The sequence below is a fragment of the Apiospora hydei genome (genome assembly GCF_038363865.1).
Source record: "Apiospora hydei strain CBS 114990 chromosome Unknown utg000004l_segment0_segment0, whole genome shotgun sequence".
NCBI classification, from domain to species: Eukaryota; Fungi; Ascomycota; class Sordariomycetes; order Amphisphaeriales; family Apiosporaceae; genus Apiospora; species Apiospora hydei.
Genome location: NW_027117363.1, coordinates 6,425,109 through 6,450,732, shown reverse-complemented (window position 1 = coordinate 6,450,732; position 25,624 = coordinate 6,425,109). Strand labels below are relative to the sequence as shown.

The 25,624-nt window shown below is 53.3% G+C and overlaps 11 protein-coding genes across 11 annotated transcripts; 7 read left to right on the top strand and 4 right to left on the bottom strand.

Moving 5' to 3' along the window:
• Positions 1-200: 200 nt before the first annotated feature.
• On the bottom strand, positions 201-694 carry PG997_004549 (L-psp endoribonuclease family protein; the record flags this gene model as incomplete). Its single annotated transcript, XM_066808864.1, has 3 exons — positions 201-521; positions 579-592; positions 652-694. 3 exons carry the CDS (start codon positions 692-694, stop codon positions 201-203), a joined length of 378 nt encoding a protein of 125 aa, XP_066672482.1.
• Positions 695-2,179: 1,485 nt separating this feature from the next.
• On the top strand, positions 2,180-4,643 carry PG997_004548 (mannosyltransferase pmti; the record flags this gene model as incomplete). The annotated part of the gene is made up of 5 exons (XM_066808863.1): positions 2,180-2,437; positions 2,514-2,552; positions 2,630-3,706; positions 3,759-4,155; positions 4,210-4,643. 5 exons carry the CDS (start codon positions 2,180-2,182, stop codon positions 4,641-4,643), a joined length of 2,205 nt encoding a protein of 734 aa, XP_066672481.1.
• Positions 4,644-6,312: 1,669 nt separating this feature from the next.
• Positions 6,313-8,214, top strand: PG997_004547 (uncharacterized protein; the record flags this gene model as incomplete). Its single annotated transcript, XM_066808862.1, is given in 4 exon segments — positions 6,313-6,854; positions 6,977-7,546; positions 7,643-8,029; positions 8,049-8,214. The coding sequence occupies 4 exon segments, from the start codon at positions 6,313-6,315 to the stop codon at positions 8,212-8,214; spliced, it is 1,665 nt and encodes a 554-aa protein (XP_066672480.1).
• Positions 8,215-8,564: 350 nt separating this feature from the next.
• Positions 8,565-9,445, bottom strand: PG997_004546 (uncharacterized protein; the record flags this gene model as incomplete). The annotated part of the gene is made up of 3 exons (XM_066808861.1): positions 8,565-8,992; positions 9,086-9,294; positions 9,363-9,445. 3 exons carry the CDS (start codon positions 9,443-9,445, stop codon positions 8,565-8,567), a joined length of 720 nt encoding a protein of 239 aa, XP_066672479.1.
• A 1,464-nt stretch (positions 9,446-10,909) lies between these two features.
• PG997_004545 (uncharacterized protein) lies at positions 10,910-11,524 on the top strand (the record flags this gene model as incomplete). The annotated part of the gene is made up of 2 exons (XM_066808860.1): positions 10,910-10,966; positions 11,090-11,524. 2 exons carry the CDS (start codon positions 10,910-10,912, stop codon positions 11,522-11,524), a joined length of 492 nt encoding a protein of 163 aa, XP_066672478.1.
• Positions 11,525-12,608: 1,084 nt separating this feature from the next.
• PG997_004544 (uncharacterized protein) lies at positions 12,609-14,328 on the top strand (the record flags this gene model as incomplete). Its single annotated transcript, XM_066808859.1, has 5 exons — positions 12,609-12,712; positions 12,784-12,874; positions 12,941-13,105; positions 13,172-14,131; positions 14,215-14,328. The coding sequence occupies 5 exons, from the start codon at positions 12,609-12,611 to the stop codon at positions 14,326-14,328; spliced, it is 1,434 nt and encodes a 477-aa protein (XP_066672477.1).
• Positions 14,329-15,131: 803 nt separating this feature from the next.
• Positions 15,132-15,888, top strand: PG997_004543 (NuA4-domain-containing protein; the record flags this gene model as incomplete). The annotated part of the gene is made up of 3 exons (XM_066808858.1): positions 15,132-15,290; positions 15,350-15,545; positions 15,641-15,888. 3 exons carry the CDS (start codon positions 15,132-15,134, stop codon positions 15,886-15,888), a joined length of 603 nt encoding a protein of 200 aa, XP_066672476.1.
• A 620-nt stretch (positions 15,889-16,508) lies between these two features.
• On the top strand, positions 16,509-17,363 carry PG997_004542 (uncharacterized protein; the record flags this gene model as incomplete). The annotated part of the gene is made up of 1 exon (XM_066808857.1): positions 16,509-17,363. One exon carries the CDS (start codon positions 16,509-16,511, stop codon positions 17,361-17,363), a length of 855 nt encoding a protein of 284 aa, XP_066672475.1.
• Positions 17,364-18,041: 678 nt separating this feature from the next.
• On the top strand, positions 18,042-20,760 carry PG997_004541 (prolyl oligopeptidase; the record flags this gene model as incomplete). Its single annotated transcript, XM_066808856.1, has 7 exons — positions 18,042-18,145; positions 18,213-18,449; positions 18,530-19,094; positions 19,159-19,687; positions 19,781-20,307; positions 20,574-20,655; positions 20,747-20,760. The coding sequence occupies 7 exons, from the start codon at positions 18,042-18,044 to the stop codon at positions 20,758-20,760; spliced, it is 2,058 nt and encodes a 685-aa protein (XP_066672474.1).
• Positions 20,761-20,984: 224 nt separating this feature from the next.
• Positions 20,985-22,013, bottom strand: PG997_004540 (uncharacterized protein; the record flags this gene model as incomplete). Its single annotated transcript, XM_066808855.1, has 1 exon — positions 20,985-22,013. The coding sequence occupies one exon, from the start codon at positions 22,011-22,013 to the stop codon at positions 20,985-20,987; it is 1,029 nt and encodes a 342-aa protein (XP_066672473.1).
• A 1,156-nt stretch (positions 22,014-23,169) lies between these two features.
• On the bottom strand, positions 23,170-24,680 carry PG997_004539 (translation initiation factor eIF4A; the record flags this gene model as incomplete). Its single annotated transcript, XM_066808854.1, has 4 exons — positions 23,170-23,823; positions 23,878-24,236; positions 24,297-24,440; positions 24,644-24,680. 4 exons carry the CDS (start codon positions 24,678-24,680, stop codon positions 23,170-23,172), a joined length of 1,194 nt encoding a protein of 397 aa, XP_066672472.1.
• Between the last annotated feature and the right edge of the window lie 944 nt (positions 24,681-25,624).

Genomic DNA, 25,624 nt, shown 5'->3' with positions numbered 1-25,624 from the left:
ACACCGGACACTTTGTTGCTTCTGCGAGTAGAAGGAAACATGGGAAGTAAAACATAGAGACCGGAAATGGGGAAGCAGATGATGGCGTCAAGTTTTTCTTTCATTATTAACTCGATCGCTTGGTAATACCCTTCGAACTGGTCGACTATTTCTTTGGCGACGATAAGAGCAGTTCCCCCAACTCTTCTTCCTTGGAGAGTCTAAGGGAGAGCAATGCACTCGATCTCGACATCGGCATTCTTGGGCAGCTGCTTCACGGCCACACAGCTGCGCGCCGGCTTGTGGACCATCCACTTGGCGTACTCCTCGTTCATCGCGGCGAAGTCACTCATGTCGGCGAGGAAGATGTTGACCTTGACAATCTTCTCCATGGACGAGCCGGCGGCAGCGAGGACGGCCTTCAGGTTCTGGAAGCAGAGGGCGGTCTTCTCGCCCACGGTGCCCTGGAGCATGTTGCCCGAGGCGTCCAGGTGGATTTGGCCGGAGCAGTAGATGGCCGTAGGGGTCTTGATGGCGTGGGACTGCACATTGTGGTCAGATAGAAGCTATGCCCATCACAGCCCGAGGGTGATGCATACGTAGGGGCCGGCAGCTGCAACATGTTAGTCGATGAACGATCTTGCTCTCGCGAGCGGTTTGAATGAAACTTACGCGGTGCTGCGTCCTTGGCAAAGACTTGGGTCATTTCGGCCATTGTGCGTCTTGGTGTTAGCGCTGGGCGAAAGGTGGCGGCTTTTCTGGAAATCTGAAAGAGGGAAGAAACGCTTCGAGATGGCGACAAGATGGATCGGACTGGCGCGACTCGGAGACTCAGTGACATTCTGGAGTTGAGGTCTGGAAAGAGGTCAAGCAAGGACGGAGAGTCTTGGTTGAGTTTACGTGCCTGCTAACCTTAGAGAGCCGTCGGGCGGAGGTGGGATGGCTGCAAACCTCCGTATTTCGGACGTCTACAAGCTGGGGCTAGGTAGGCAAGGCAGGTCCGCTGCGGGCCGGGCTGATGGGCAGCAGGGTTGTTGTGTTAGGCTCGTGCCGACTGCTACGGACTCAGGTGAGGTCACTCCGGATATTCTTTTTACGCTTTGTTGCTGGAAATATTGAAAATCTCATCTAAATATTTTTATATACTTCAATATAATTTGCAATACCGAATAATGCCACAAGTGTTTGCCAGCAATCTCCTCCACCCAAACTTAGAGGCCGTAGCTGCCAATACTTCCAATGATGCCAACAATGGGCACTCGTACTTTTAATTACGTGCATACCATGTACCTACCTGCCGTAACCAACCTGAGGCTGGAGGGGTGTAGAAGGAAACACGCCGCCAATCGAGAAGCAGAACCAATGCTACTATTTTGACCATTCAATGTATTCCGATGCGTCTGGTGTGCGAATTGATGAGTAACGCATACGTCAAAGGTAGTACCGGAATACATGCATGTAGTCCGCCGTACTACTGGTAAGCAGCAAGGCTATTCTGGTACGGGCCTGGCCTGTCTGTCCGTCTGTCTGTCGCCTTAATGCCAGGGGTTCAGCTTTCTATGGGTCCAAGATCTCAATTGCGTTGAAGGGGCCAAGTGGCCTGAAGAGGACAGGTAGTGTGTAGTGGCAGTAAGACAGTAATAAGAGTGGCAGCAGTACGTAACCCTGGGAGAGCAACCCCTGCAAAGAAAGTCAGCCGCGTAGCGTACCGTGGGCAAAGTACTAAGTAAGTCGGCCGTAGGTTGCACTCTCCTATTGACTTGACGATTAATTTATTTTATCCTTCCTCTTCTTGTTGGATTGTCGTCGCTCTACAGTCCAACGAGGTAGACGACAACTACCATTGATTTCCTTCTGTCCAAGTAAGTCCATACATACCCTTCCCTCATTGCTGGCCATTGGAGCTACTGGATGCGCCTGGATTGAGTTTGACCCCCGCGAGCTCTCCTGTCAAGCTGTTCGTCGCTGTGCTGTGCGGTGCGGTGTCAAACTACATGGCATAATGCAACGACCTCGATGCGTCTCGTGCATGCATTGAATGGCATCTTCGAACCCGTCTGAGCTTTCCCCATACCCCGTGGCTAGACTAAGGTCGCCTTACTCTTGGAATCGAAGCGCTAACAATGCTGTTGCTCCTCCCACAGTACTCTCGGCCAACCCATTTCCTTGATATCACGTTGTTTTCTCCTTCTCGCGCAGCATGGCGTCAACTGCCACTCCCCAGGGCAGTTTGCGCCAGCGTAATGTGCCGGGGTCCAAGAAGAAGGTCGGCACCGGACCTGGAGATGATACCGAGCTCGACACTCTGGTGAAGTCGGCCAAGCAAGCCTCCGTCGCGGGTTCGGAATGGGACTACAAGATTGCCCTGGCCGTCATCACCGTCTTGGCCTTCGTCTCCAGGTTCTGGGGTATCAGCCACCCCAACGAGGTCGTCTTTGACGAAGTCCATTTTGGCAAGGTAAGAAGTCCCCCGACGAACCAATCTTTGTATATCGTCAGGAAGAACTTCCCACTAACCTGCCTGCACTCGCTAGTTCGCCTCATACTACCTTGAAAAGACCTACTTCTTCGATGTCCACCCCCTTTCGGAAAACTCCTGTTCGCCTTCATGGGCTGGCTTGTTGGCTACGACGGCCACTTCCATTTCGAGAACATTGGCGATTCCTATATTTCGAACAAGGTTCCCTATGTCGCCTTTCGTGCTATGCCCGCCATTCTGGGCTCCTTGACGGTCACGGTCACCTACCTGATCATGTGGGAATCTGGCTATAGCCTGCCCGCTTGCATTGTCGCAGCTGGCCTGGTCCTCCTCGATAATGCCCACATTGGCCAGACGCGACTCATTCTCCTCGATGCCACCCTCGTCCTGGCTATGGCGTGCAGTCTGCTTTTCTACATTAAGTTCTACAAGCAGCGACACGAGCCGTTTGGCCGCAAGTGGTGGAAGTGGCTGATCCTGACCGGCTTTGCCTTGTCTTGCGACATTTCAACTAAATACGTCGGTCTTTTCGCTTTCGTTACCATTGGCTCGGCTGTCGTCATCGATCTGTGGGATTTGCTCGACGTTAAGCGACCCGGTGGCGGCTTGAGCTTGCCTGACTTTGGCAAGCATTTTGCCGCGCGCGCTTTCGGACTGATCATCATGCCCTTCATCTTCTATTTGTTCTGGTTCCAAGTCCACTTCTCCATTCTCAGCCGTTCTGGCCCGGGTGACGATTTTATGTCCCCCGAGTTTCAGGAGACACTTTCGGACAATGTCATGTTGGCCAATGCGGTTACAATTGACTACTACGACAGCATCACTCTTCGCCACAAGGAGACCAAGGCGTATCTTCACAGTCATGACGCGAGATACCCTCTCCGCTATGATGACGGACGCGTCTCCAGTCAGGGCCAGCAGGTTACTGGATACCCGTACAACGACACCAACAACCACTGGCAAATTCTTCCTGCCGAAGTCGAGACTGAGCAGCAGATGGGACGTCATGTGAAGAACCATGAGCTTGTCCGTCTCCGACACTTGGTCACAAACACGATTCTCCTTTCTCATGATGTTGCGTCTCCTTTCTACCCCACCAACCAGGAGTTTACAACTGTGCCGCTTGAAGATGCGTACGGTGGCAGATCTGCCGATACGCTCTTCGAGGTCCGCATCGAGGGCGGCAAGAACGGACAGGAATTCAAGAGTGTCTCGAGCCACTTCAAATTCATTCATAACCCCAGCAAGGTTGCCATGTGGACTCACACCACCCCCCCTTCCTGACTGGGGCCACCGCCAGCAAGAAATCAACGGAAACAAGCAGCTTGCTCCCAGCTCCAACGTCTGGCTCGTTGACGATATCCCTTCGCTGCCAGAAGACCATCCTAGGCGTGAAAAGCCCGAGAAGCAAGTCAAGACGATGCCATTCCTGAAGAAATGGTTTGAGTTGCAGCGATCCATGTTCTGGCATAACAACCAGTTGACGAGCAGCCACCCGTATGCCAGCCAGCCTTACCAGTGGCCATTCCTGTTGCGGGGTGTCAGCTTCTGGACCCAGAACGACACGCGCCAGCAAATCTACTTCCTAGGAAACCCCCTTGGATGGTGGCTTGCAAGCAGTCTTTTGGCTGTATACGCAGGCATTGTTGGAGCTGATCAAGTGTCGCTGCGCCGTGGCATTGATGCTCTTGACCACCGTGAGTAGTTCACCTCCCTGTTTCCCTTTGAGCAACCCCACTAACTATTCGTAGGCACCCGCTCCCGTCTGTACAACTCAACTGGTTTCTTCTTCCTGGCCTGGGCTACTCATTTCTTCCCCTTCTTCCTGATGGGCCGCCAGTTGTTCTTGCATCACTACTTGCCTGCTCACCTTGCGTCCTGCCTGGTGGTTGGTGCATTGGTTGAATTTGTCTTCAACGCGGACCCCTCATCCGAGGAGGCCAGCTACCAGGCCATCAAGTCGGGTAAGAAGCCGGCCCCTGGCCCTAAGCGACATGTTACTGCCCGGGAGCGGTTCTCTGGACAGAGCATGATGTCCGCTTGGATCGCATGTGGCGTTATCATGGCGATCGTGGCAGCATCGTGGTACTTCTTCCTGCCGCTTACCTACGGCTACCCTGGTCTCAACGTGGAGCAGATCGTACGCCGCAAGTGGCTTGGTTACGACTTGCACTTCGCCAAATAGAGGTGAAGAAGAGGCAAGCTATACATGACTGAATCTCGAGAGAAAACGGTCGATCGTGTACGATTTAGAGACAGAAGTGAAGTAAAATAGGGGAAAGCGGCGTCGCGCGCAGGCGATGTTTTTTTCGAGTGCATGGAAAATGGCGCCGGCAGAAAGCAGTGGATTTTGGTCTATATATAAAGAATCAATATTCTCTCCCTATGATCTGGTCATATGGTTGTTGCGGCGAGACCCTTTATCCGCAATGTACATCATGTAACCCCTAGATGGAAATGCAATATACGCAATGTGTAATGTCTGGCCTGAGATGCACTCACTTATGATAACCTGGGGCAATTTCGAGCCTGCGTACCTAGCCAATGTACCAATGCCGAAATGAGTCGATGCAAAACATGCCTCCAATCTTACTTAAGACCAGTGCCAAGTTGGCTGAGGGGCCATCGGCTGGTAGGCAATCCGCTCCGGTGTGATATAAAATATGCATGCTACAGGACCTATGTTGTGTTATATATATAGCATCCAGGAGGGAACGCAGCCAGTTGGATTAACCGGTTCACGGATTGCACCAATCACGATCGAACAGAAGGAGTCGTGCCGGGAGACGGTACTATTCGCAGCGGAAAAATGAAAGGCAGATGAAGCTTGTTATAGCGGACTGGAAAGCTGGGAGTAGAACAGCGCCAGGAAGTATTCGTTCTTCTTTTTCTCTCCTCCTTCTAGGCAAACAAGCTTGGCATGCATCTATACAACGCTACACCCCAAGAGATGGCACAGCTGGCCAATCGGGTAGTCGTCGTACAAATTGCCTTGCCTCTTTCCCCCTTTTTACCGAAAGCAACCTCAACATGCGCCCTACATGCCCAGGCCCCAAGGAGCCAGGCGGGAAGAACCCTTTTATCCCACAGTAGAGCAAGGCTCCGACCCGCGAGCCACGCATTGCTGATCGTTTCCTGATGCATGCCGGGGTTTTGTGATTCGGTGAAAATCCAATACTACCACCACCCAGCATGCGTCTTCTCAACTGCTATAGGAAGTCCATTCCCATAGGCGGGACTGCGTGAAAATACTGCAAACTTGCGCAACGTACGTCGACAACCACGCGAAGCCTGCAAGGTAAGACGGGCAGGACACCCTTAGCGAGGTACTAGTTTTCCTGGAGAAAAGCAGGCACGACACCACGTTCTCCATGTCCATACCCCTGCCGATGGTCCGAATGGAGCCTTGTAGGCTAAAAAGAGAAAATCTAGATTGGGAAGCCGCATCGCCAATATTCCATGTCAATATTCGCAGGCATGTCCTCTGGCTGCTCTGTTGGTCAATGGGCGAGACATGCCGCAGACGGATTCATGGGAAGCTCCTCCAACGCGGTAGTAATGGTGGTGGTGGCGGTGGTGGTGGCCCCATTACCTGGCCATGAGAGCGTTCATGGCTGGCTGCCCCTGATATAACTCGTCTTATATCTTGCATACCCGTCTATAAGGTGTGTTAAAGAGCCGACCGACAACCTGAAAGTTTGAGTCGGACGAGTACCCTCCCATCTGGTTTATATCATGCGCACTTCGTTTTACTCTAAGTGTGCCTAGTCTGCTGCCTTGCCATTCCCATTGGCAATATTCATATCGTGTGTTGCACAGATCGCTCACATAGTCGGTATATCCTCCAGACCAACATGCGTGGTGTTCTTGTATGGGCCTCGGTGGCCCCTTTCGTGGTCGTGGGCGGACTGGCCGCCGGTGTTGCTGCTGCTCTCGGACAGAAGAGAGCGGAGTGCTCCGCCTTCTCCACGACGACGGTATACATGCCCACAACGGTATATGTCACGGCCTCCGAGCCGCCGGCGTCGTCAAATAGCGCGTCTGGGACCAGCTCTGGTGTGGTGGCGACGTCGACAAGCTCTTCGGTCGACGCGGTGCCAAGTGCGTCATTGTCGGCGACTTCGTCCAGCGCTGAGCCATCTACTGGTGTCTCGCCAAGTGATAGCGGAACAGCATCCTTCACCGTATCGCTGAGCACATCGACTTCGGCAGTTGAGGAACCAACCTCTACCCAAGTCCCAACGAGCGATCCAGTTGCCAGTAGTGTCACCAGCGCCATCATCTCCAGTTCAGTAACAAGTGGCGCTCCTGGCGCTCCTACAGTGAGGCCCCCAGGACCTCCGTCGCCACCTCCAATGTTCAGGGGTTATAAGAATGCCATCTACTTTACGAATTGGTAAGTCAGCTCTGACCAGATTCAAGTGATCAGTTCTTTACAGCAAATTTTTTCATGCACTGGCAAGCGTTTGAAAGAAATGACTGGATCCTAACATCAATTCTTCCCTTCTCGTCCTTCAGGGGTACATCCGGCAACAGCAGCTACCTACCACAGGAGCTCCCCGTGTCTGAACTGACGCACATCCTGTACGCCTTCGCCGACATCGACGCCAACGGCACGGTGAAATCGTCCGACGCCTTCGCCGACGTGGGCAAGCGGTACGCGCGGGACGACCCGCTCAACCGGACGCGGGGCCACCACGCCTACGGCGCGGTGAAGCAGCTGTACCTGCACAAGAAGCGCAACCGGAACCTCAAGACGCTGCTGTCCGTCGGCGGCTTCGACTACTCGCCCAAGTTCGTGCCCGTGGCCGCCGACGCGGGGCGGCGCCGGACGTTTGCCGACTCGGCCGTCACGATGATGGCCGACTACGGCTTCGACGGCATCGATATCGACTGGGAGTACCCGGCCGACGCCGACCAGGCCCAGCACTTTGTGCTGCTGCTCAAGGCGTGCCGCGAGGCCCTGGACAGGTTCTCGTTCCGGCACCGCGTGCCGTACCGCTTCCTCCTCACGGTGGCGAGCCCTGCAGGGCCGGTGAATTCGCATAAGCTAGATCTGGCTGGTATGGACCCATACGTCGATATTTGGTAAGTATCCGTCTTCTTTCCTGTCCCTTTCTCTATCCCCGTCCTAGAACCCCCCCCCCCCCCAGGGCCAGCCAGTCGGCTAACGAGAAACCACAGGAACCTAATGGCGTATGACTATACCGGCAGCTGGGACAACACCACAGGCCACCAGTCCAATTTATACCGAAGCCCGCGCCACCCGAGCGCGACCAAGCTCAGCACCGACGACGCCGTGCAATACTACGAGGGCCTCGGGATCCGGTCGAGCAAGATCCTGATCGGCGTCCCGACCTACGGCCGGTCCTTCGAGTCCACGTCGGGCCTGGGGCAGGCTTACGCCGGCGTCGGGACCGAGGGCGGCGGCGTGCTCCTCTACAAGACGCTCCCGCGCCCCCGCGCGCGCGAGCTGTGGGACGACGGGGCCAAGGCGTCGTGGAGCTACAACAACGCGACGCGCGAGCTCGTGTCGTACGACACGCCGCGGAGCACGCTCTACAAGGCCCGGTACGTGCGCCGCAAGAAGCTCGGCGGCGCCTTCTTCTGGGGAGGCCACCGGCGACCGGGCCGGCGCCGCCAGCCTCGTCAACACCATGTCCAAGACGCTCGGGTGGCTGGACGAGAGCCCCAATCACCTGTGGTACCCGATGAGCCAGTACGACAATATACGCTGGGGTATGCCGGGGGCCTGAACGGATTGGCTTTATTTCCTTCCCGAGTTCGGCGATGTGGCGGTATCGTATGTATAAAAGGGGCAATAAGGAAATACTTGACTCTTGTACACATCGCATTTAAATCTTCTTGCTTTTCGTTCGGTTCGGAGAGAGAACAGTCTGATTCTCTCAAGTATATGTGTAATACCCCTTTAATTTGAAATGGGAATATATAGTATTTTCCTGGGTGGGACAATTGTATGGTATATATACATATACTATTGGTATCCTATACGCCAGACTATAAATATCCAAATCACTTGGCTGGCTGCCTGAGTTAATAATAGGTAGCCTGATCGTAGTTCTAGCAGGGGCTGAGGTGGTGATCCTTAGGTCTCGGCATACTCGTAAGAGCTTGTAGACTCCTCGACCTTGACCTCAATCTTGGCGTCCTCGAGCTCCTTTCCGTTGACCTTGATGCCGGCCTTCATGACGTCACCGGGCACGACCGGGCCGACGCCCTTGGGCGTACCGGTCAGGACGATGTCGCCCTTCTCCAGCGTCATGACCTTGGAGATGTCCGCCAGGATCCGGGGGACCCTGAAGAGCATGAGCTCGGTGGAGTCGTTCTGGTGAACCTTGTCGTTGACGGACAGGTACAGCTCGACCGAGTGCGGGTCGGGGATGGACGACTTGGGGATGATGTTTCCCATGGGGAGGAATGTATCGAAACCCTTGGCGATGGACCAGGGGAGACCCTTCTTCTTGGCCTCATTCTGCGTGTTCCTAGCCGTCATGTCGATGCTGAGAGCATAGCCTTTTTGTTTCACGTTACAGTCAATAACTATAGCTAGCGGATTTCCCCCCTAAGGGTATGCATGCACGGTGGCTTGGCTTTTATGTCACTCACTCTCAACTGCGTCCAAGGCGTCCTGGTCATCTCCAGAGAAATCCTTCAGCTGCTTGCCCATGATCAGGGCCAGCTCGACCTCATAGTGGAGGTTGACGCCTCGGGGCCGGACAACGGGACCCTCGCCCGGCAACAAGATGGACGAGGACGGCTTCAAGAAGAAGAAGGGCTGCTTGGGGCGCGCACTGTTCAGCTCCGTGATGTGGTCTCTGCAGGTGTATATCTTGTGTCAGCAAGCAAGTACACTGCCGCCAATTGGATGAATCAGGTGTCTCACGCATAGTTCCTGCCAATGCAGACGACCTTCCGGGCCTGTTTCAGAGTTGATGCAGAAGACATGGCGCGTCGAAATACATTCATATCGTGCTTCGGCAGGAGTTAGTCGGGTGTGTTTGCTTTTCGCGGCCTATGTGAATAACTCACCAATTGGGTGTGACACCTTGTCACTACTGCTACGAAGGCCTCGGAAAAGTTGCGGGATAGAGAATTGCAGGCAAAGCGGAGGTTGTTCTGGATCCGATGGTCGGCTTCAGATTCGGCGACAGCTTTTGGACTCGGGAGGTTCCGACTGAAGGGAGAGGGCGATTCGCGAATGGCCACGGAGGCCGAAGGTCTGTCTGTCTCTCGCTCGTAACACCTCCAATACCCGAGCGAGCGGGACCTCGTCTTGCTGACTTAGTCTTAGTCGACTGCTTAGGTGCTTAGGTTAAGCCTCCTCGGTCAAGAGCGCTAGTTCGCAACTTGACGTTTCTGTGATCCACTAGGCCAGACAGCCTAAACACCAAACATTATTACGTTGCTTGCAACCCCCGCCCAAGCCCAGCCGGCGCCGAGCCTGCATTGCCTTGCTTGGTGTGCTGCTCGGTCGCAAGGGCATTTGCTTGACGTTCAGAGCTTCCCGGATCTGCTATTTTCGTCTTGATGCTCCCGCAGTCCCATTTTTACGTAGTGGAAACCGGATAGCGCTTGGTGTAAAGTAAGAATACCTACCTATAAATAATGTCATCCGTGAGACGGGCCCGAGTACCGTATTTTGGTGAATTTCTAATTTGTCATCTGCTAGCCTGTTGTTGTGGATGGTAAAGGTGAATTATAAACATGGACCTAACATTGAAGAGAGCCCGGTATTTCCGATTGACTGGGTGTGACTGACTGGACTGACTGCCGTTTTACAAATCGCGGGGTTGACAAGAACAGAACTGACCAACCCTTCTAGACCTGCCTCTTCCGGGCAGGCCTTGACTCTACTCTACTCCTAACTCTGCGAGTTTACTGTACTCTGGCAAAAGATGTGCAAATATGATGTACATCGATGAGCATCTCCACATACGGGGCATGTAGCTGCCCTCGCCTCCCCTGACCTGGAAATGCACACGCGACTTCCCCACTATACATGCCAAGCTCATTAATCTTCTGTAAATGATACTTATGCTATACTGCCTGCTCTTGACCTACATCAATTGGTGATATTAACCTCCACGGCCATGCTGCCTGTCTTCTGATCTAGAACCTTGAACCCGTTGCTTTTCCAAGCTTGCCCAAGGCCTGGGCTCCGAGTGTCAAAGTAAAAAACAGCACAACACACCAACGCAAGCCACCTCCGTTTCACGCCCAATTGGTCCGATCCTCCAGAGCTAGAGAGAGTGCTGCCTCCCTCCCTCCCAAACCAGACCGACCAGACCGACCAGACGCACCTTAAAACCCGAGCGACCCTTTTCCTCCAGTGCTAGAACCCCCCTCCACTCTACCTACTTACCTGTGCCCTATCTGATCGACCAATTTGGGATTTCTCTCTCGCTTCCAACAATTCCTACCGAGTGCGCCATGGAAGCTCTTCAGCTGGCCCAGATGCTGGCTGACCTGAACGATCTTCAAGCTGCTGTAAGTGACGAGCGTCTGGTGGTATTGCAGCTGAGGACAGTTGCATCATTGAACTCCACCCCCCAACCTCCCAAGTCCAAACAAAACAAAAAAAATACTGACCCCGCAATCGCGCATCTCTAGCAGGATCAAGGTGCTGCGAAGGCTCTGGTATCGGTCAACAAGACCCTCGATCGCAAGGACGCCATCCAGGCCCAGGCATTGTCAGCCAAGACCTCCTCACCGGAGAGCAGAACTGCGACAACCTCCGCTGGCCGCCTCGATAAGTTCGGCCGTCGTATCTTCACCCCTCCCCTGTCGCGCACCAACTCGGCGACACCAGCCTCCTCCATTCCGGGCACCCCGAGGAACCAGGATGCCGCCGACGGCGACATCGATCGAGCCTCGACGCTGCTCTCCCTTTACGAGATTCGCGCCAAATTGAAGGACCAGGATAACAGTAGTCTGATGAAGGCGCGTGAGAAGATCAACGCCCTCGCGGCCAAGCAGGAAAGGCTGGTTAGGGAGCATCAGTACAAGGACCCCAAGGGTCCCGGCCGGATCAGCTACCCGAAGTGAAAAATATATGACGGCGTTTCACGATTTCTTTGCATCAGCGGCGTTTTGGGGGACGGGGTCACACAGTTCGCCACGGGGCTTTGGGTTTTGTTCGTTTTGTCTCTGGGTTTCGACGTGGCTTAAAAGGGGAAAAGTTCTCAGTTCAGCAGTCCGACCTGGGCATTCGCAACGTAATGCGGTAACGGCGGTATTATGAGATACGATTGCATTATAATAACTCGGTTCCAGGGAAATGGGATGCTGATCACCCTGGCCTAGGTATTCTTCGGGCCTCAATTCAGTTGATTAGGTAAATCACTATTCTCAAGCTGCAAAACCCGACTTCAGACTCGCAAGGATAGCGACAGGACAGCTTCATGTTGTGGATATTAGATGCGAACACTGAAAGCTACTGTTGTAAAGACGTATCGAGCTCCTCTGTAAGCTACTAGGAGGCATGGAAATATGCGTGTGTATTTTATTTTGAGGACCTCGAGCCACGTGCCTCTGGGCGTCTGCCCTCGAGCATGTATCTGCATGTTCAGATAGAACAAACTGAATGCTAATGATTTGATCACACACATGAGAAATAACCAATATGACCATACGTCAGCGGACAACATCCTGCTTATTCCATCAATATGCCTACTTGCCTAGGGCGGATGGGCAAATGGAAGTGTTAGTGCTCCTGTGGGGGTAAGCTCAGCAACCCCAGACCTCGTCCCCTGCTCCCTAAATAAACCGCCCGCTCTTTTGCCCTGGCTAAGGTTACTGGCTTTAGTGCTAGCGAGCCCCGCTCTACAGGGCCTAAGTCCATGTTCTATTGCAACCTTGCACTGACAGTCTGAGAGCAGATGGGTTACCGGTGGTTACCTGGGCCTGCCTGGGCTTTCAGAAATCTTCTCGGAGCTGTTCTCAGAAACGTCACTTTCCTTCACCTTTCCGACCCCGGCCACCACGCTACCCAAACACTTCAAAATCGTCGCCGAGACCCTTTATATTTCCGACACTACGTCCCGCGTTCTCCGAACACAAGAGGCCCCTATTGCGTCGGCGAACGCGCAAGAACCCGCCAATCTGCCACGAGCCAGTACAGTACCGGAAAATGGCTTCCAGTGTGGACATGAAGCTCTTGCGAGCCACCAAATTCCCGCCCGAATTCAATCAGAAAGTCGACATGCAGAAGGTCAATCTGCAGGTCATGAAGAAGTGAGCGCGTCTTCCAGCTATCCTGCACACCTTTGACCAATTACTAACCACCACCTCTCTCCTTCGTACAGATGGATCGCAAGTAAAATATCCGAAATCCTTGGTTCTGAGGACGACGTGGTTACCGAGCTCTGCTTCAACTTGGTCGAGGGCTCTCGTTACGTATGCGCTCCCTCAGCCTTCCAGACTTGACTGCGAGAATACCGAACTGACAACCCGCACCAACAGCCGGACATCAAATCAATGCAGATCCAGCTTACTGGATTCCTCGACAAAGACACCGCGCCTTTCTGTAAAGAGCTCTGGAAGTTGTTCCTGAGTGCCCAGGGTAGTCCCCAGGGCGTTCCGAAGGAACTTCTTGAAGCCAAGAAGGCCGAGCTCATTCAAGAGAAGGTAAGTTGCGGCGAGCCCGCGTAGTAAAGGCCTGCCGATTAAAGCAAGTACTGACTGTCACCGTAGATCGAAGCTGAGAAGGCTGCGGAAGAAGCTCGTGTACGACGCGAAAACCAAGAGCGACGCGATCGTGAGCTAGCTGATATCCGAGAACGGGAAAGACGCGATCGAGGCTTCCGAGGTGGCCGTGGCGGCGACAACTGGCGAGGCGGCAACAGACGGGGAGGCGACAGGGCTTTTGAGGATCGCAACAGAGGCTACGGGCGTGGCCGAGACCGATCTTTCTCGCCGCCTCGTAGAGGCTCCTACCGTGGCGACCGAGACCGATACGTCCCACAAGACCGACGTGGTGGTCGCCGCGGCCGTTCACCAACCCGATCAGCGTCTGCCGACTCCCGAGACACAGCCTCGCGGTCTCGATCGAGGTCTCGATCAGTTTCTCGGAGTCGCAGTGGTAGCAGACGGGCGGGCGCTCGGTCGGTTACTCCCCCACGACGGACTCAGCAAACCCGTGGATCGCCATCTCGTCGCCGAGATGTGCGTAAGCGGTCAAGGTCCAGAGGCAGAGGTGACAAGGCTCGAAGGGGCAGCCGCCGGAGGAACTCGTCGTCACCTGATAGCGCCTCCGATTCCAGCAGCAGCAGATATTCACCAGCACCCAAAAGACGCAGATATTCCAGCTCAAGAAGCCGATCACGATCACGATCTGTCGCTCGGGGCAATCGCCGACTGTCGCGCAGGTCCCGGTCTTCATCGTACTCCCGTTCACGCAGTCGCAGTCCTCGACGTAGCAAGCCCGTCCGGGAGCTCATTAGCCGCAGTCGCTCTCCCGGTCGACTGAGGCGCTCTAGCACTCGCAGTAGAAGCAGGAGTAGGAGCAGAGGCAGTGATGAACCGGCATCAAAGAAGCGGAGACAACGTTCCGAGACCCCTCCTACCGGTGACAAAAAAGCTGATATTTCGGAAGATGGCAATAGCTCAACTCGACCTACGCAACCCGACGCGGCCGCTCCAGCGACAGAGGAGGTTCGTTCTTCTTAATAGGGCTTCTTCATATCTATGCTAGGTGCTTGGAATGAAAAAACTGACCTTTTGATTCTGTCTGTCAGACCAAGAACACAAAGACGCCTCAGCAGCGGGCCAGTGAACTGCGCGAGAAGCTTCTGAAGGAGAAGATCATGAAGATGAGAAGAACCTCGAGCAGTGGTAGTATAAACGGTTGAGGCTAATCAATGACTGGCTCACAGAACTCATCGCCCCTTCATTCTTCTGGTGTCACTGTCAGCTTCTTGGTATAGGTGGAAGCCACCAAAGCTACCCTGGTATGACCCAGCTTGCCCTTATTCACGAAATAGACAAACCATCAATGGAAAACACAGCTGAATAGTTGACCGTTCTAGTTGTGTCCGTGACACCCTGAGTCCCCATTTCCCGCCTAATCTTCTCGTGTGGCACTTGTGCCACTCCATGCTAATAATAAGCCGTATCTCCTTGAAGACGAAAATGCTGTAATTGGTATAAATTTTTCCGTCAATGACTGACAGGTCTGTTTACTCAGACACGCATTAAATACGCAGTGAGATAAGCATCATGACAATAGCATCAAGTGATCCCCTGATTCGTACAGTAGGAGCTGCTTTTGCCATCAAGGGGATGAGGTAAATCGTAAGCTCTGTCACAAACAAGTTGCACGTCTTTTCTTCTTCTTCTTTTACGTAGGAATTTTGGCATCAGGTAGAAGCTTCTCAGCACTATATAACGTGTTAATTTCGCAATATGTCTCGGCAGAGATGCGAATGTTGGTCTTCTCAATGGTACTTATGTACTTACTTATACATGCCGATCTCGGTCTGCTTTGACCCGTGCATGATTAAAGTGGCGCGCTGGCGCATTTAAGGTTGCCCCCACAAGTTTGGTGAGCCTCTAGAAACGCGGCCGCGCTGCTGAAGACGATCGATGCAATTGTTCAGCTCAGCCTTGTGCCTTCTTTTCATGCGCCTGCCAACACCACACCACCTTTGCAATCATGACCGAGACATCAAACACTGCTGCATCGGCTGCTGGCAGCGCCGGTGCTAATGGCAACGAGTCCTTCAACCGGGAGAAGGAGATGGCCGAGTACGAGAAGGAGAAGCAGGCAGTCAAGGAACTTCTGCAGCGCCGGAACCAGCTGAGTCGAAATATCGTGAGTCTCCTCCTCTGTCGCCTCTGAGCTATCCAAGATACTAATATGCCGTATCGCAGCTGGGCACTGATAACCGCATTGCCGATATGGAGACCAAGTACCTGGACAGCACCCCCGTCGGCAACATCCTCACGGGCTTCGATAACTACACCAAGGGCGTGACGGCCACCTCTGCCCAGCGCCGCAAGGTGGGCGCCATCGAGCAAAACCGCGTCTTCTCGCGCTCCTCGATATCATATAATCCCAACAATGTACGTATACTCCCATCGTGGGACGCAATCCTGAATTTGCTCTTTCTCGTTCGTTGAATTCTGTACTGACATGGATGATGCTTCTTTCCCCTCCTCTAGCAAGCCGCCGATACGCCCTCTGGTGCTTCGACCCCCGCGGCCCCCACGCCCGCCTCGACGTCGTTCGCCCACAAGGAGAAGAACGCCGCTTCGGATGCCCCCACGCCCGGCTCGGCCACCGAGAAGAAGGGCGCAGGCAAAAGAAGAAGGCTGCCGCCGCCGCCGCCGCCGCTGCTGCTGAGGACAGCGAGACCGATAGCCGCGAGGTTAAGAAAGTGCGCACTCAGTTTGGTGCTGCCCGGAAGTAGCTGGTTGTATGATGCGTCGAATTTTCTTCTTCCTCGTGGTGTAGGAAGTGATTGGTCTGCGATCTGGTTGTACCCCAACTTTGTGTATATGGCGTCAGTATGGCATTAAAATGATACCCTTTTTGAATTTGGTACACACTTGGCGTTATGGAAAGGGGACCGGCCGAGTTGGCGGAGTGGGAGATTTTTGACGTGGCTACCATATGATTGTCTTCCCGCTTTCTATACGAGCTACCCCTATTTGGGGCTCAGTAGGGGTAACTCTTATAGGTAGATATCCCCTTTATGGTGACATCGATCTCTTGCCACCATATAATGTGATGTATCATATTATACAAGCAATACTGCGTAAGTCATCGACACCCTCCCCCTCCCGCGGTGCACGAAATTTGTGTTGGATCGTGGCTTTACTGTTCAGGAGCTCCCAGTGCTGCGTCAAACTATATCACAAACCTACTCCATTCTCGCGGCCTGTAAGGTATAGGCTCGATCAATGGACAAAGTAACGGAGATAGGTGAGGGCATAAATGCATACAAGACCACCTAAGTATCAACCACTCTTGCGCCCCCAACTACCCTGGATAACTATTTGCAATTGCAAGATGCAAGACAGACACAAGATGCAAGATCAACCTCTTTCAGGGCCGGTCTCGGAGCATCCACGAGGCACTGCAAGGAAGAAGGAAGAGGAGAAGACGGAGGGAAACAGCAATGTTCCTGCCTGGAGCCCTGCTATCCTTGCCGATAATAGATTTGCCGCAGAAGCTCCTCCCTCCAACGCACCTACGATTGGCACAGGCACAGCATCGAATGCCACGTCGGAACTGCCACCAACCTACGAGGATGTGTGCCTTCGTCCCGTCGGAGTCAGCAGCGAAGCCGCGCCACTTCCACGATCAGAACGACTGTTCAAAACCTTCGAGATCGTGGAAGAGCTGCTGATTGAGCATGTGCTTGACGAGCTATCCGAGGTACTCGACAACTATTCCAAGCTTGCTCTGGTCGACAACGGCATTTATAACCAGCTTTATACCATGTGCGGATGTGCCGGCTTTCTTGTAGCTGATGGCTCACACATCAAACTCGCGGACAGGGCCATACAATCCGTCCCGGGTATGATAAGCGAGCCGTTCAACGAAGTCGTCCAAATGATCCGGCTGGAGCGACCAACCACGATAGCACAAGTCGCCGGCATCATGGCGAATGCCGTTACGAAGACCGTGGGCCAGGTTATGATGAAAAGGATGTACAGGAGCTACCTCCCGGCACAGGCATGGGCTCACTGGTCTGTATCGACAGTCAACCGCCAGGCAGAGCTGGTGTGTAGCCGCCTGGCCGAGGGCAAACTGCCAACGGCTGAGTCTGAGGCGGCACCTACGGCGGCACCTACGACGGCACCTACGATGGCACCTACGACAGTACAGAAGAAACGCAAAAGTAAGATCAAGCGTTTGTTTGAGAGGATCTTGGGGTAGGTACGGTCTTGGGACAGGTATGATTTCGGGCACTTTTTTGGTTGTTGTTGTTGGATTCTGGAACAACGCAGGGGTAAATGCTATGACTGGTTCGTTCCATCTCATGGGGGCGTATACTTGCTGTAGACGATCAACAGGTTCCCGGTCTGTCCAAGTAGGCATCATACCTAGGTATCCAGTTGGATAACTAGGATAGGCACTCAATCGAGTGAAATAGAAACATACCTACATTACACAACTTAATATTAACCCCTCACGCATACAATATGGCATAATACATAATGCACATTTACATACTATGTACTATGCATTGGGCCCGGGACCACAGCCAGAACCACGGCTACAGGGGGTTGGCGGGTTGGTTCCACTGCGGGGAATCAAGGGACGAAGCGGAGTACGCAGTACGTCTCGTGTGGTGATAGTCGCACCTACATGCACACCTTACGTTGCAGATGCACTGCACTTACAAAGCTAATGTTATTTACTTCTGCCTGCAGTGATTTGTTTTGTTTTGGTTGACCCCTCCTCCATCAATTGATGCTTCGTCGAACCTCTTCCTTGCTGACTCGGTCATCTCTTCTGACCCGGCACCTAGGAAGCAGAAGCAGAAGCAAAAGCAACTGGCCGCCGCTCTCTCCTCATTGCCGTCTCCCTCCTCTTGTAGTGCATCACTCAACCATGACCATCATGGCCAAGTTCACACCCGAGGCCATGCTCTCGGCCCCGCGCCGCTCCTCGGCCACACCCAACGCTACTGGCACCTTGGCCCTCTACACCGGTTCGTAAACATCAGCATCTACCTATCAACTTTCAGCCTCTACTGCGTCATCATTGTCTGTTATACTGCAGACTTGGAACTGATCATGTTCTGCCACCTCCAGTCTCGACCTATTCGTTCGAGTCGCAGGTGAAGAGCTCGGCCCTCAAGGTCCTCGACATCAAGTCGGGCCAGTCTACCACCTTCTTTGAGGATGCGGCTGCCTTCAGCGAGCCGACATGGATCTCGGACTCAGAGTTCGTCCTTGTCAAGAAACTGGACAAGGGCACCAGCCTGGTGGTGGCCGATGCCACCAAATCAGGATCCGAGTATGTGAATCACCTTTCTTTATCATGTGGCTGGCCACGAGATCAAAGCCCGGCAGACAGATACTGACCGACGGCTACAGGCCCCGCGAAATCAAAGCCTTCGATGGTTCAATCTCCAATCTGAAGGCTCACAAGATTGGCCAGGACACTGTGGCCATTGCTTGCTCTGCACTCGCCACGCCCTCAGGTGAGATGTATAATCCGGCCAATGACAAGAAACCATTGTCCTCGGCTAGGGTATATACCAAGCTCTTCGTGCGCCATTGGGACACGTATGTAACCGAGAACAAGTCGTCCATCTGGTACGGTGCCCTCAAGAAGGACAATGACTCGTGGAAGCTGCAGGAGCCGGGCCTGGTGAACGCGCTGGCCGGCACGCGGCTTGAATCGCCGTTCCCTCCTTTTGGCGGTGCAAGCGATTACGATATCGGTAGCTATGGGCTGGTTTTCGTCTCTAGCGACCCGGACATCAACCCGGCGATTCACACGAAAACGAACGTGTATTACGTGCCCCTGAAGACCTTTACCGAGAAGGCCCCCGCAGCTCAGGAGATCAAGACCGGCCAGCTACAGGGGCTACAGCATGACGCCTGTCTTTTCGCACGATGGGAAACAGCTCGCGTTCAAGCGCATGCGCCACCAACAGTACGAGTCGGACAAGCCTCGCCTCATGGTCGTGCCCGACATCAAGGATCTCAGTAATGTCCAGGAGTTCTACAAGTCAGATGACGGCGAAGGCAGCTGGGACCAGCGACCGGATGCTATTGTCTGGAGCAAGGACGACTCCGAGCTGTTTGTCTCGGCTGAATACCACGGCCGGACCCTTCTTTACCGACTGCCGTCGTCGCCCTTGAAGGCGGCCCAGAAGCTCCCTGAGCAGATCACCAAGGAGGGTTCGGTACGAGACGTTGTCAACCTGGGAGACGACTCTGACCGGCTTCTGATCCATTCCAACTCCCTGATCGATGGTTCGGAATACTCGATAGTGGACCCGCAGGCCTCGGCTGTGTCGCTGGTCTCGTCAACCTCTAAGCAAGGCAAGTCTTTCGGTCTGTCCAAGTCGCAGGTATCCGACATCTGGTTCCAAGGCGACGGCGACTACAAGGTTCACGCGCTGGTCATGAAGCCCTCCAACTTTGACTCTTCCAAAAAATACCCGCTGGCCATGTTAATCCACGGTGGTCCACAAGGAGCTTGGGGAGACTCCTGGAGCACACGTTGGAACCCAGCCATCTTTGGTAAGTTGAAGTGCAAAGAATTCAGCTCACTCTTCCCATCCCAAGACCCCAACCCCTCAAGGAGCGTACCTACTGACATCCGATGAACTGCAGCCGAGGCTGGCTACGTGGCTGTGATGCCGAACCCGACTGGCTCCACCGGCTACGGCCAGAAGCTGACCGACGCCATCGCCTGTGACTGGGGCGGCCGCCCCTACAAGGACCTCGAGAACTGCTTCGAGTACATCGCCAAGAACATGGACTACGTCGACACGGACCGCGCCGTCGGCCTGGGCGCCTCGTACGGCGGCTACATGGTCAACTGGATCCAGGGCCACCCGCTCGGCCGCAAGTTCAAGGCCCTCGTCTGCCACGACGGCATCTTCTCCACCATGAACGACTGGTCCACCGAGGAGCTCTTCTTCGTCATCCACGACATGGGCGGCACCATCTGGGACAACCGCGCCATGTACGAGAAGTGGGATCCCGCCCGCTTCACCGGCGAATGGGCCACGCCCCAGCTCATCATCCACGGCGAGCTCGACTACCGCCTGCCCATCACCGAGGGCCTCGCCGCCTTCAACGTGCTGCAGGCGAGAGGCGTACCCAGTCGGCTGTTGATGTTCCCCGATGAGAACCACGTAAGCTTTTGCCCCTCTCCCGTTTTCCTTCTTTTTCTTATCAACAATATGATTTCCACACCGAGACGACTCAGAAGCTTAAACTAACGAAAATATTTTGCGACAACAGTGGGTGTTGAAGCATGAGAACAGTCTCGTGTGGCATAAGGAGGTTTTGGGTTGGATCAATCACTATAGCGGATTAGAAGAAAACGCGGATATCGCAAGGGGTATCCCGAGGAGATGATTATGCTTGCGGCATTGCGTTGTATACTTAAATTGAACAGGAGAACTTTGGTGGTTACAATGCACTGTCTTGGTCTATATCCCGTCAATGGCATGGCTTCTTTCACTATGTTATGATGTACTGTAGGGATCAGTGGTTAAATGGTGCCACTGCCGTATTGTTTATCCTATTAGACAATGCCTTGATTGTACTGGATATAAATTGTATGTATAGGCACCAAGCAGTAGTCAAATGACAACATCAAGCCACGAATGGTATAAGCATTGCAAGACCGTTGATTCAGCTCAACTAACACTCGTTTGACAAAGGATGACCTTATCAGCTAGCAAAAGATTGAACCCGTGACCAGAAACAAGCAACCCCGTGGATACATTGCGCTCTTCTGCCTACCATGTGTAGGTGTAGATCCGACATCTTGTTCAAAACATGTATCGGAATACATCCTAGGCACCTATGTCTCGCTGTTCTCTTTTTCTAGCAATTCCATGGAGACGAACCTCATGTCCATGGAATCTAGTGCTCTGAAAAAGATGTCGCCTGTAAGGGGTTTGCCGGTGATCCCTTGGAGAACGATGATAGGAACCACTCCACTCTTGGGATGGGGCTTGCAAGGCTCCTTGCGAAGCGTTACGTACTGAGGGCAACGCTTTATCAGCGTTTCTTGCAGGAACTCGGCGATCAAGGGATGCAGTAGCCCAAGGAACCCCCACAGAAAATCTTCCTCGCTGTGAGGCTTCCTCTTCTCATAGGCATCTTGATACCTGTCGAACTGCCTCAGGAATCGTCGAATGGCCTTCGATGGGTGTTTGAAATGATCTGGAGCATTCGTTGGTGCCCCTCCAGGGGTTGGGGTGACTGTTAATGGGCATGCGGCTTCTTTGAGGCGCTGGTCAGTCTGCAGACTTTCAAATAGCTTCGTGATGCGTAACTTACCATAGAGCCTTGCCTCCGCCTTGAAGGTCTGCAACGTATCGCGCATACCCTGGCATTGGACCTCCAACTGTTGCATGTTCATTCGATTGGTGTCCAACTCCTGCTTCATTCCCTCCAGGTCTTTCTGGTGCTTCGCTCTCTCCGCATTCCAGGTGCAACGGTCATTTACGATTGTGCTTCGTAAGTGTTCGAAGTCTCGTGACATGGCTGCAAAGCTATCGTCCAGAGTTTGGGCAAGCACCTTCTGGCGCTCTTCCACCTGGCCTGCTTGGTTCTCAAATGACTTCATCCGGGACACGGCATCTTCCTGCCGTCTAGTTGCAAGATTGACCATGCCAGTGAGAGCTTGCTGTTGTTTCTGGAGCGAGTCCTCCAATGCGTGGATCTTTGAATCGGTCAGGTTGGACCTGCCTTGCAACGCATTGATCTGCTGAGATTGGCCGACTGATACCAAACCCGATAGTCTAACAGACTTGGCAGCACTGCCAGTTGCCTTCCTTACTCTGTCCAGTCGACCAGCGGTTCTGCCTTTAGTGGAAGAAGCCATGGCGTATGAGTGATGCGAGCAGGTACAGACGATGAATGAAGGTGTTCACCTGAGGAGGAAAGACGGCGAGATGAGAAGTGCGAGGTGGGAGGTGGGAGGTCACAGCCTAACCGTTTGCTTCCTAACGTTAGAAGGAGGCAAGTGCTTCAATGTTCCTTGGGAAGGTACACATTGTCACCTGCCTGCCTACCTACCAACGGGTATCTCCTAGGTCTTGCCCACTTGCCCAACTTGCACCTTTCATACCAACCTTGGAAGGTGGAAGGTGGAAGGTGCCAGTATCAACCGTTTTGTGACCGACTGCACCTTCCCAGCAACTGAGCAAAAGGCGTGTAATGTGTGCCTCATGTGACAAAAAATAGATCTCGACTGCACGCAACTGCCATCAAATGTGATTGGCATGTAGCATACATGGACTGTATTGCATGGACGGAAGCGTCTCCCTACCTTAAACCAACAGTTCAGCGGATAGGGTGTCCCGTGGAAGAAGAGGCTGGATCTGATCAACGTACACACACCAATTGCAGTTTAATTGGACACTGGAATAAACGCTTTCCAAATCTTTAATCGTTGGCTGAGAATAAAATAACAGTTATGACATCATGAAGACTTTGAAGCGTTGAACAATATCCCGGCATTGATGCTGTTTTTGACGTGAGTCGGACGATTGGACGGACAAGGAACGTCAACTTGGTGTAGAAATATTTGCAGATGTCGGGACAGTCAACAGTATCGATCACTTGCAAGCAAATAGGAGAGAATTAGTTTTTAGGACATTTATTCGCAAAGAGAAAAAAGCTTCTGGCCTAGGTACAGAGACAAATGAGAAGGCAGAACGATTCTAGTCGGCAAATCCTTGCAGGACTATAGATCGTGCTTCCCTTGTGCATTATTAAGCACCCAGTACTTTGGCCGAAAGCTCCAGATGCATCAAAACTTTTTCTTGCCCATCACCGACCGTCATTCATTACTGGAAACTCCCCAGTATAACGCCCGAAAGACAGACAAGACATCACCCACCGTCTATCAAATCACCATGCAGTGGCCCCTTCTCAAAGAGGGGCCACCGCCAATGCGCGCGCAAGAGTGAAAACTGTATCCCCTATGCAACTAAGACTGAGATGGACTGTTGGGTATCGCCGCGTGCGTGCCGGGTTTAGATGAGGTCGGCAACGTTCATGGGCATCTCCTCGATCTGAGTGCTGTAGAACTGTTCGATTTCGCGCATCATACGGACATCATCGGCGGTAACGAAGTTGATGGCAACACCCTTTCGGCCGAAACGACCACCACGACCAATGCGATGGATGTAGTTCTCGCGGTTGGCGGGGAGATCGTAGTTGATGACCAGCGAGACCTGCTGGACATCGATACCACGGGCCAGAAGATCAGTGGCGATCAGGACACGCGAGGAGCCGGATCGGAACTCCTTCATAATCAGATCACGCTGACCCTGGTCCATGTCACCGTGCATGGCCGAGACAGTGAAGTCACGGGCAGTGAGCTTGTCGGTGAGCCAGTCAACCTTTCTGCGGGTGTTGCAGAAGATGACGGCTTGCGTAATGGTGACCGTCTCGTACAGATCAGACAGGGTGTCGAGCTTCCACTCCTCCTTCTCAACAGCAATGTAGAACTGCTTGATACCCTCCAGGGTAAGCTCGTCCTTCTTGACGAGAATACGGACGGGGTCACGCATGAACTTGGTGGTGACCTCAAGGACGTCCTGGGGCATGGTAGCGGACAGAAGGACGACCTGGGTAGACTGGGGAAGGAGCTGGAAGATGTCGTAGATTTGCTCGGTGAAACCACGCTACAAGCAGGTTAGCATATCTTGGTCATTATGAAATGCGCCAGGACAACTTACAGAAAGCATCTCATCAGCCTCGTCGAGGACGAACATCTTCATGCTGTCGGTCTTGAGGAAGCGACGCTGGATCATGTCTTGGACACGACCAGGGGTACCGACGACGACCTGGGGACCATCCTGGAGGGCCTTCATGTCGTCACGGACGCTGGTGCCACCAATGCAGGCGTGGCACTCAATCTGCATGAAATCGCCAATAGCGATAACAACCTTCTGGATCTGCTGAGCCAGCTCGCGAGTGGGCGCAAGAATCAGAGCCTGGCACTGCTTAACGGCGGGGTCGATCTTCTGGAGAGTCGAGATGGAGAAAGTAGCAGTCTTGCCAGTACCAGACTGGGCCTGGGCAATGACATCGTGACCTGACAGCAAACCACGTTAGCATGTGACATGGCCATTTCGGCAGTGCGGTGTATTCTTACCCTTGATAACGGGCATGATGGCGCGCTGCTGGATGGCAGAAGGGCGCTCGAAACCGTAGGCATAGATACCACGGAGGAGCTCGGCCTTCAGGGCCATCTCATCGAAAGAGTCGACAGTCTCATCGTAGTTGGACTCGATCTGGGCTGGAAGAGAGCATAGATGTTAGCATGGAGTAGACAGTGAGGTGGTTGTTTTTGTTCATCAGCGGCCTCTTTGACCGCCGACCGACCCCGCGGCAAAAATGCCACGAACCACGCACCACTTGGGCAGAGGAGTAGGTGGCCGAGGATCAATCACAGAGGGGGGAATTGTGTTTTTTTTTCTTTCTCTCTTGGTGACGACTTACTGTCCGGAATATCCTCCAGACCCTTATCGGCAGCCATGATTGCGGTTTGGGTGAAGAAAGTGCTTGATCCCGACCTGCTGGATCAAGCGACTGGTGATGATGAATTTGTGGTGGCGGGGTTAGATTGCGCAGAATGTCCCGCTTGAAGCGAAGAAGGTCCTGCGACAACAGTTGCTGAGAACTGAAAAGAGCTGGAAGAAGTGAAAAGAACCAGAAGAGACGCTCTCGAATAGTGAGAGCTGTACAAATCTAGTTGGGAAGTATGCCTTGTCCTTGGTATTTCAGGTTGTTGTTGGGTAAGAGAACTTGTGAAGGGGGGCAGACAGAGGGAGCAGCAAAAAATTCTCTTAAGATGCCTCGAATATTTAGAATTCTGTTCAGCACTGGGCGAAAAGCTCCAGTCAATGGGCCTTGGCGCCGTGCACGGGCCACAGCCTCTTTGAATTCAATGTTTTAGTGGGAGGATGGGATTTTTCTGGTTGTCCCCACCTGGCACAAATGCCACCCTGCCACCCTCACTGGACGCTTAGGTGTTTGGGCACTCACTCTCAGGCACGCCGCACTGCGGCAGAGGGCATTGAATGCTGTAATTGTGGTGCGATTATTCTTGGTTGGTGGGGTCCGAAAAGTTGGAAAATCGACCAGGTCTTTTTTCCCAGGTAGTGAGACGGTCCGAAAATGGGCTCATGAGGCCGGAGTAAGGAGAGAGAGAGAGGGCAGATACAGAGAACAGTCAGTCACAGGACAAGCCGCGGTCAAGTCATACATGCAGTATCTTTTTTGTTCAGTCGGCTGCGTGGTAGTCGATATCACTTTTGCTTTAGATCTGCTGAACGTTTTCATGCTCACCGAGGCTTGGTCGCATCACCGTCCTTTAGCAGCACCTTCCTTCTAAGCGGTATACATCTTGTAGTATACTGTAAGTCATTTGTTCAATAGAAACCCAACCCTCCTACAGTACTTGTAGTATCGCCGACTCCT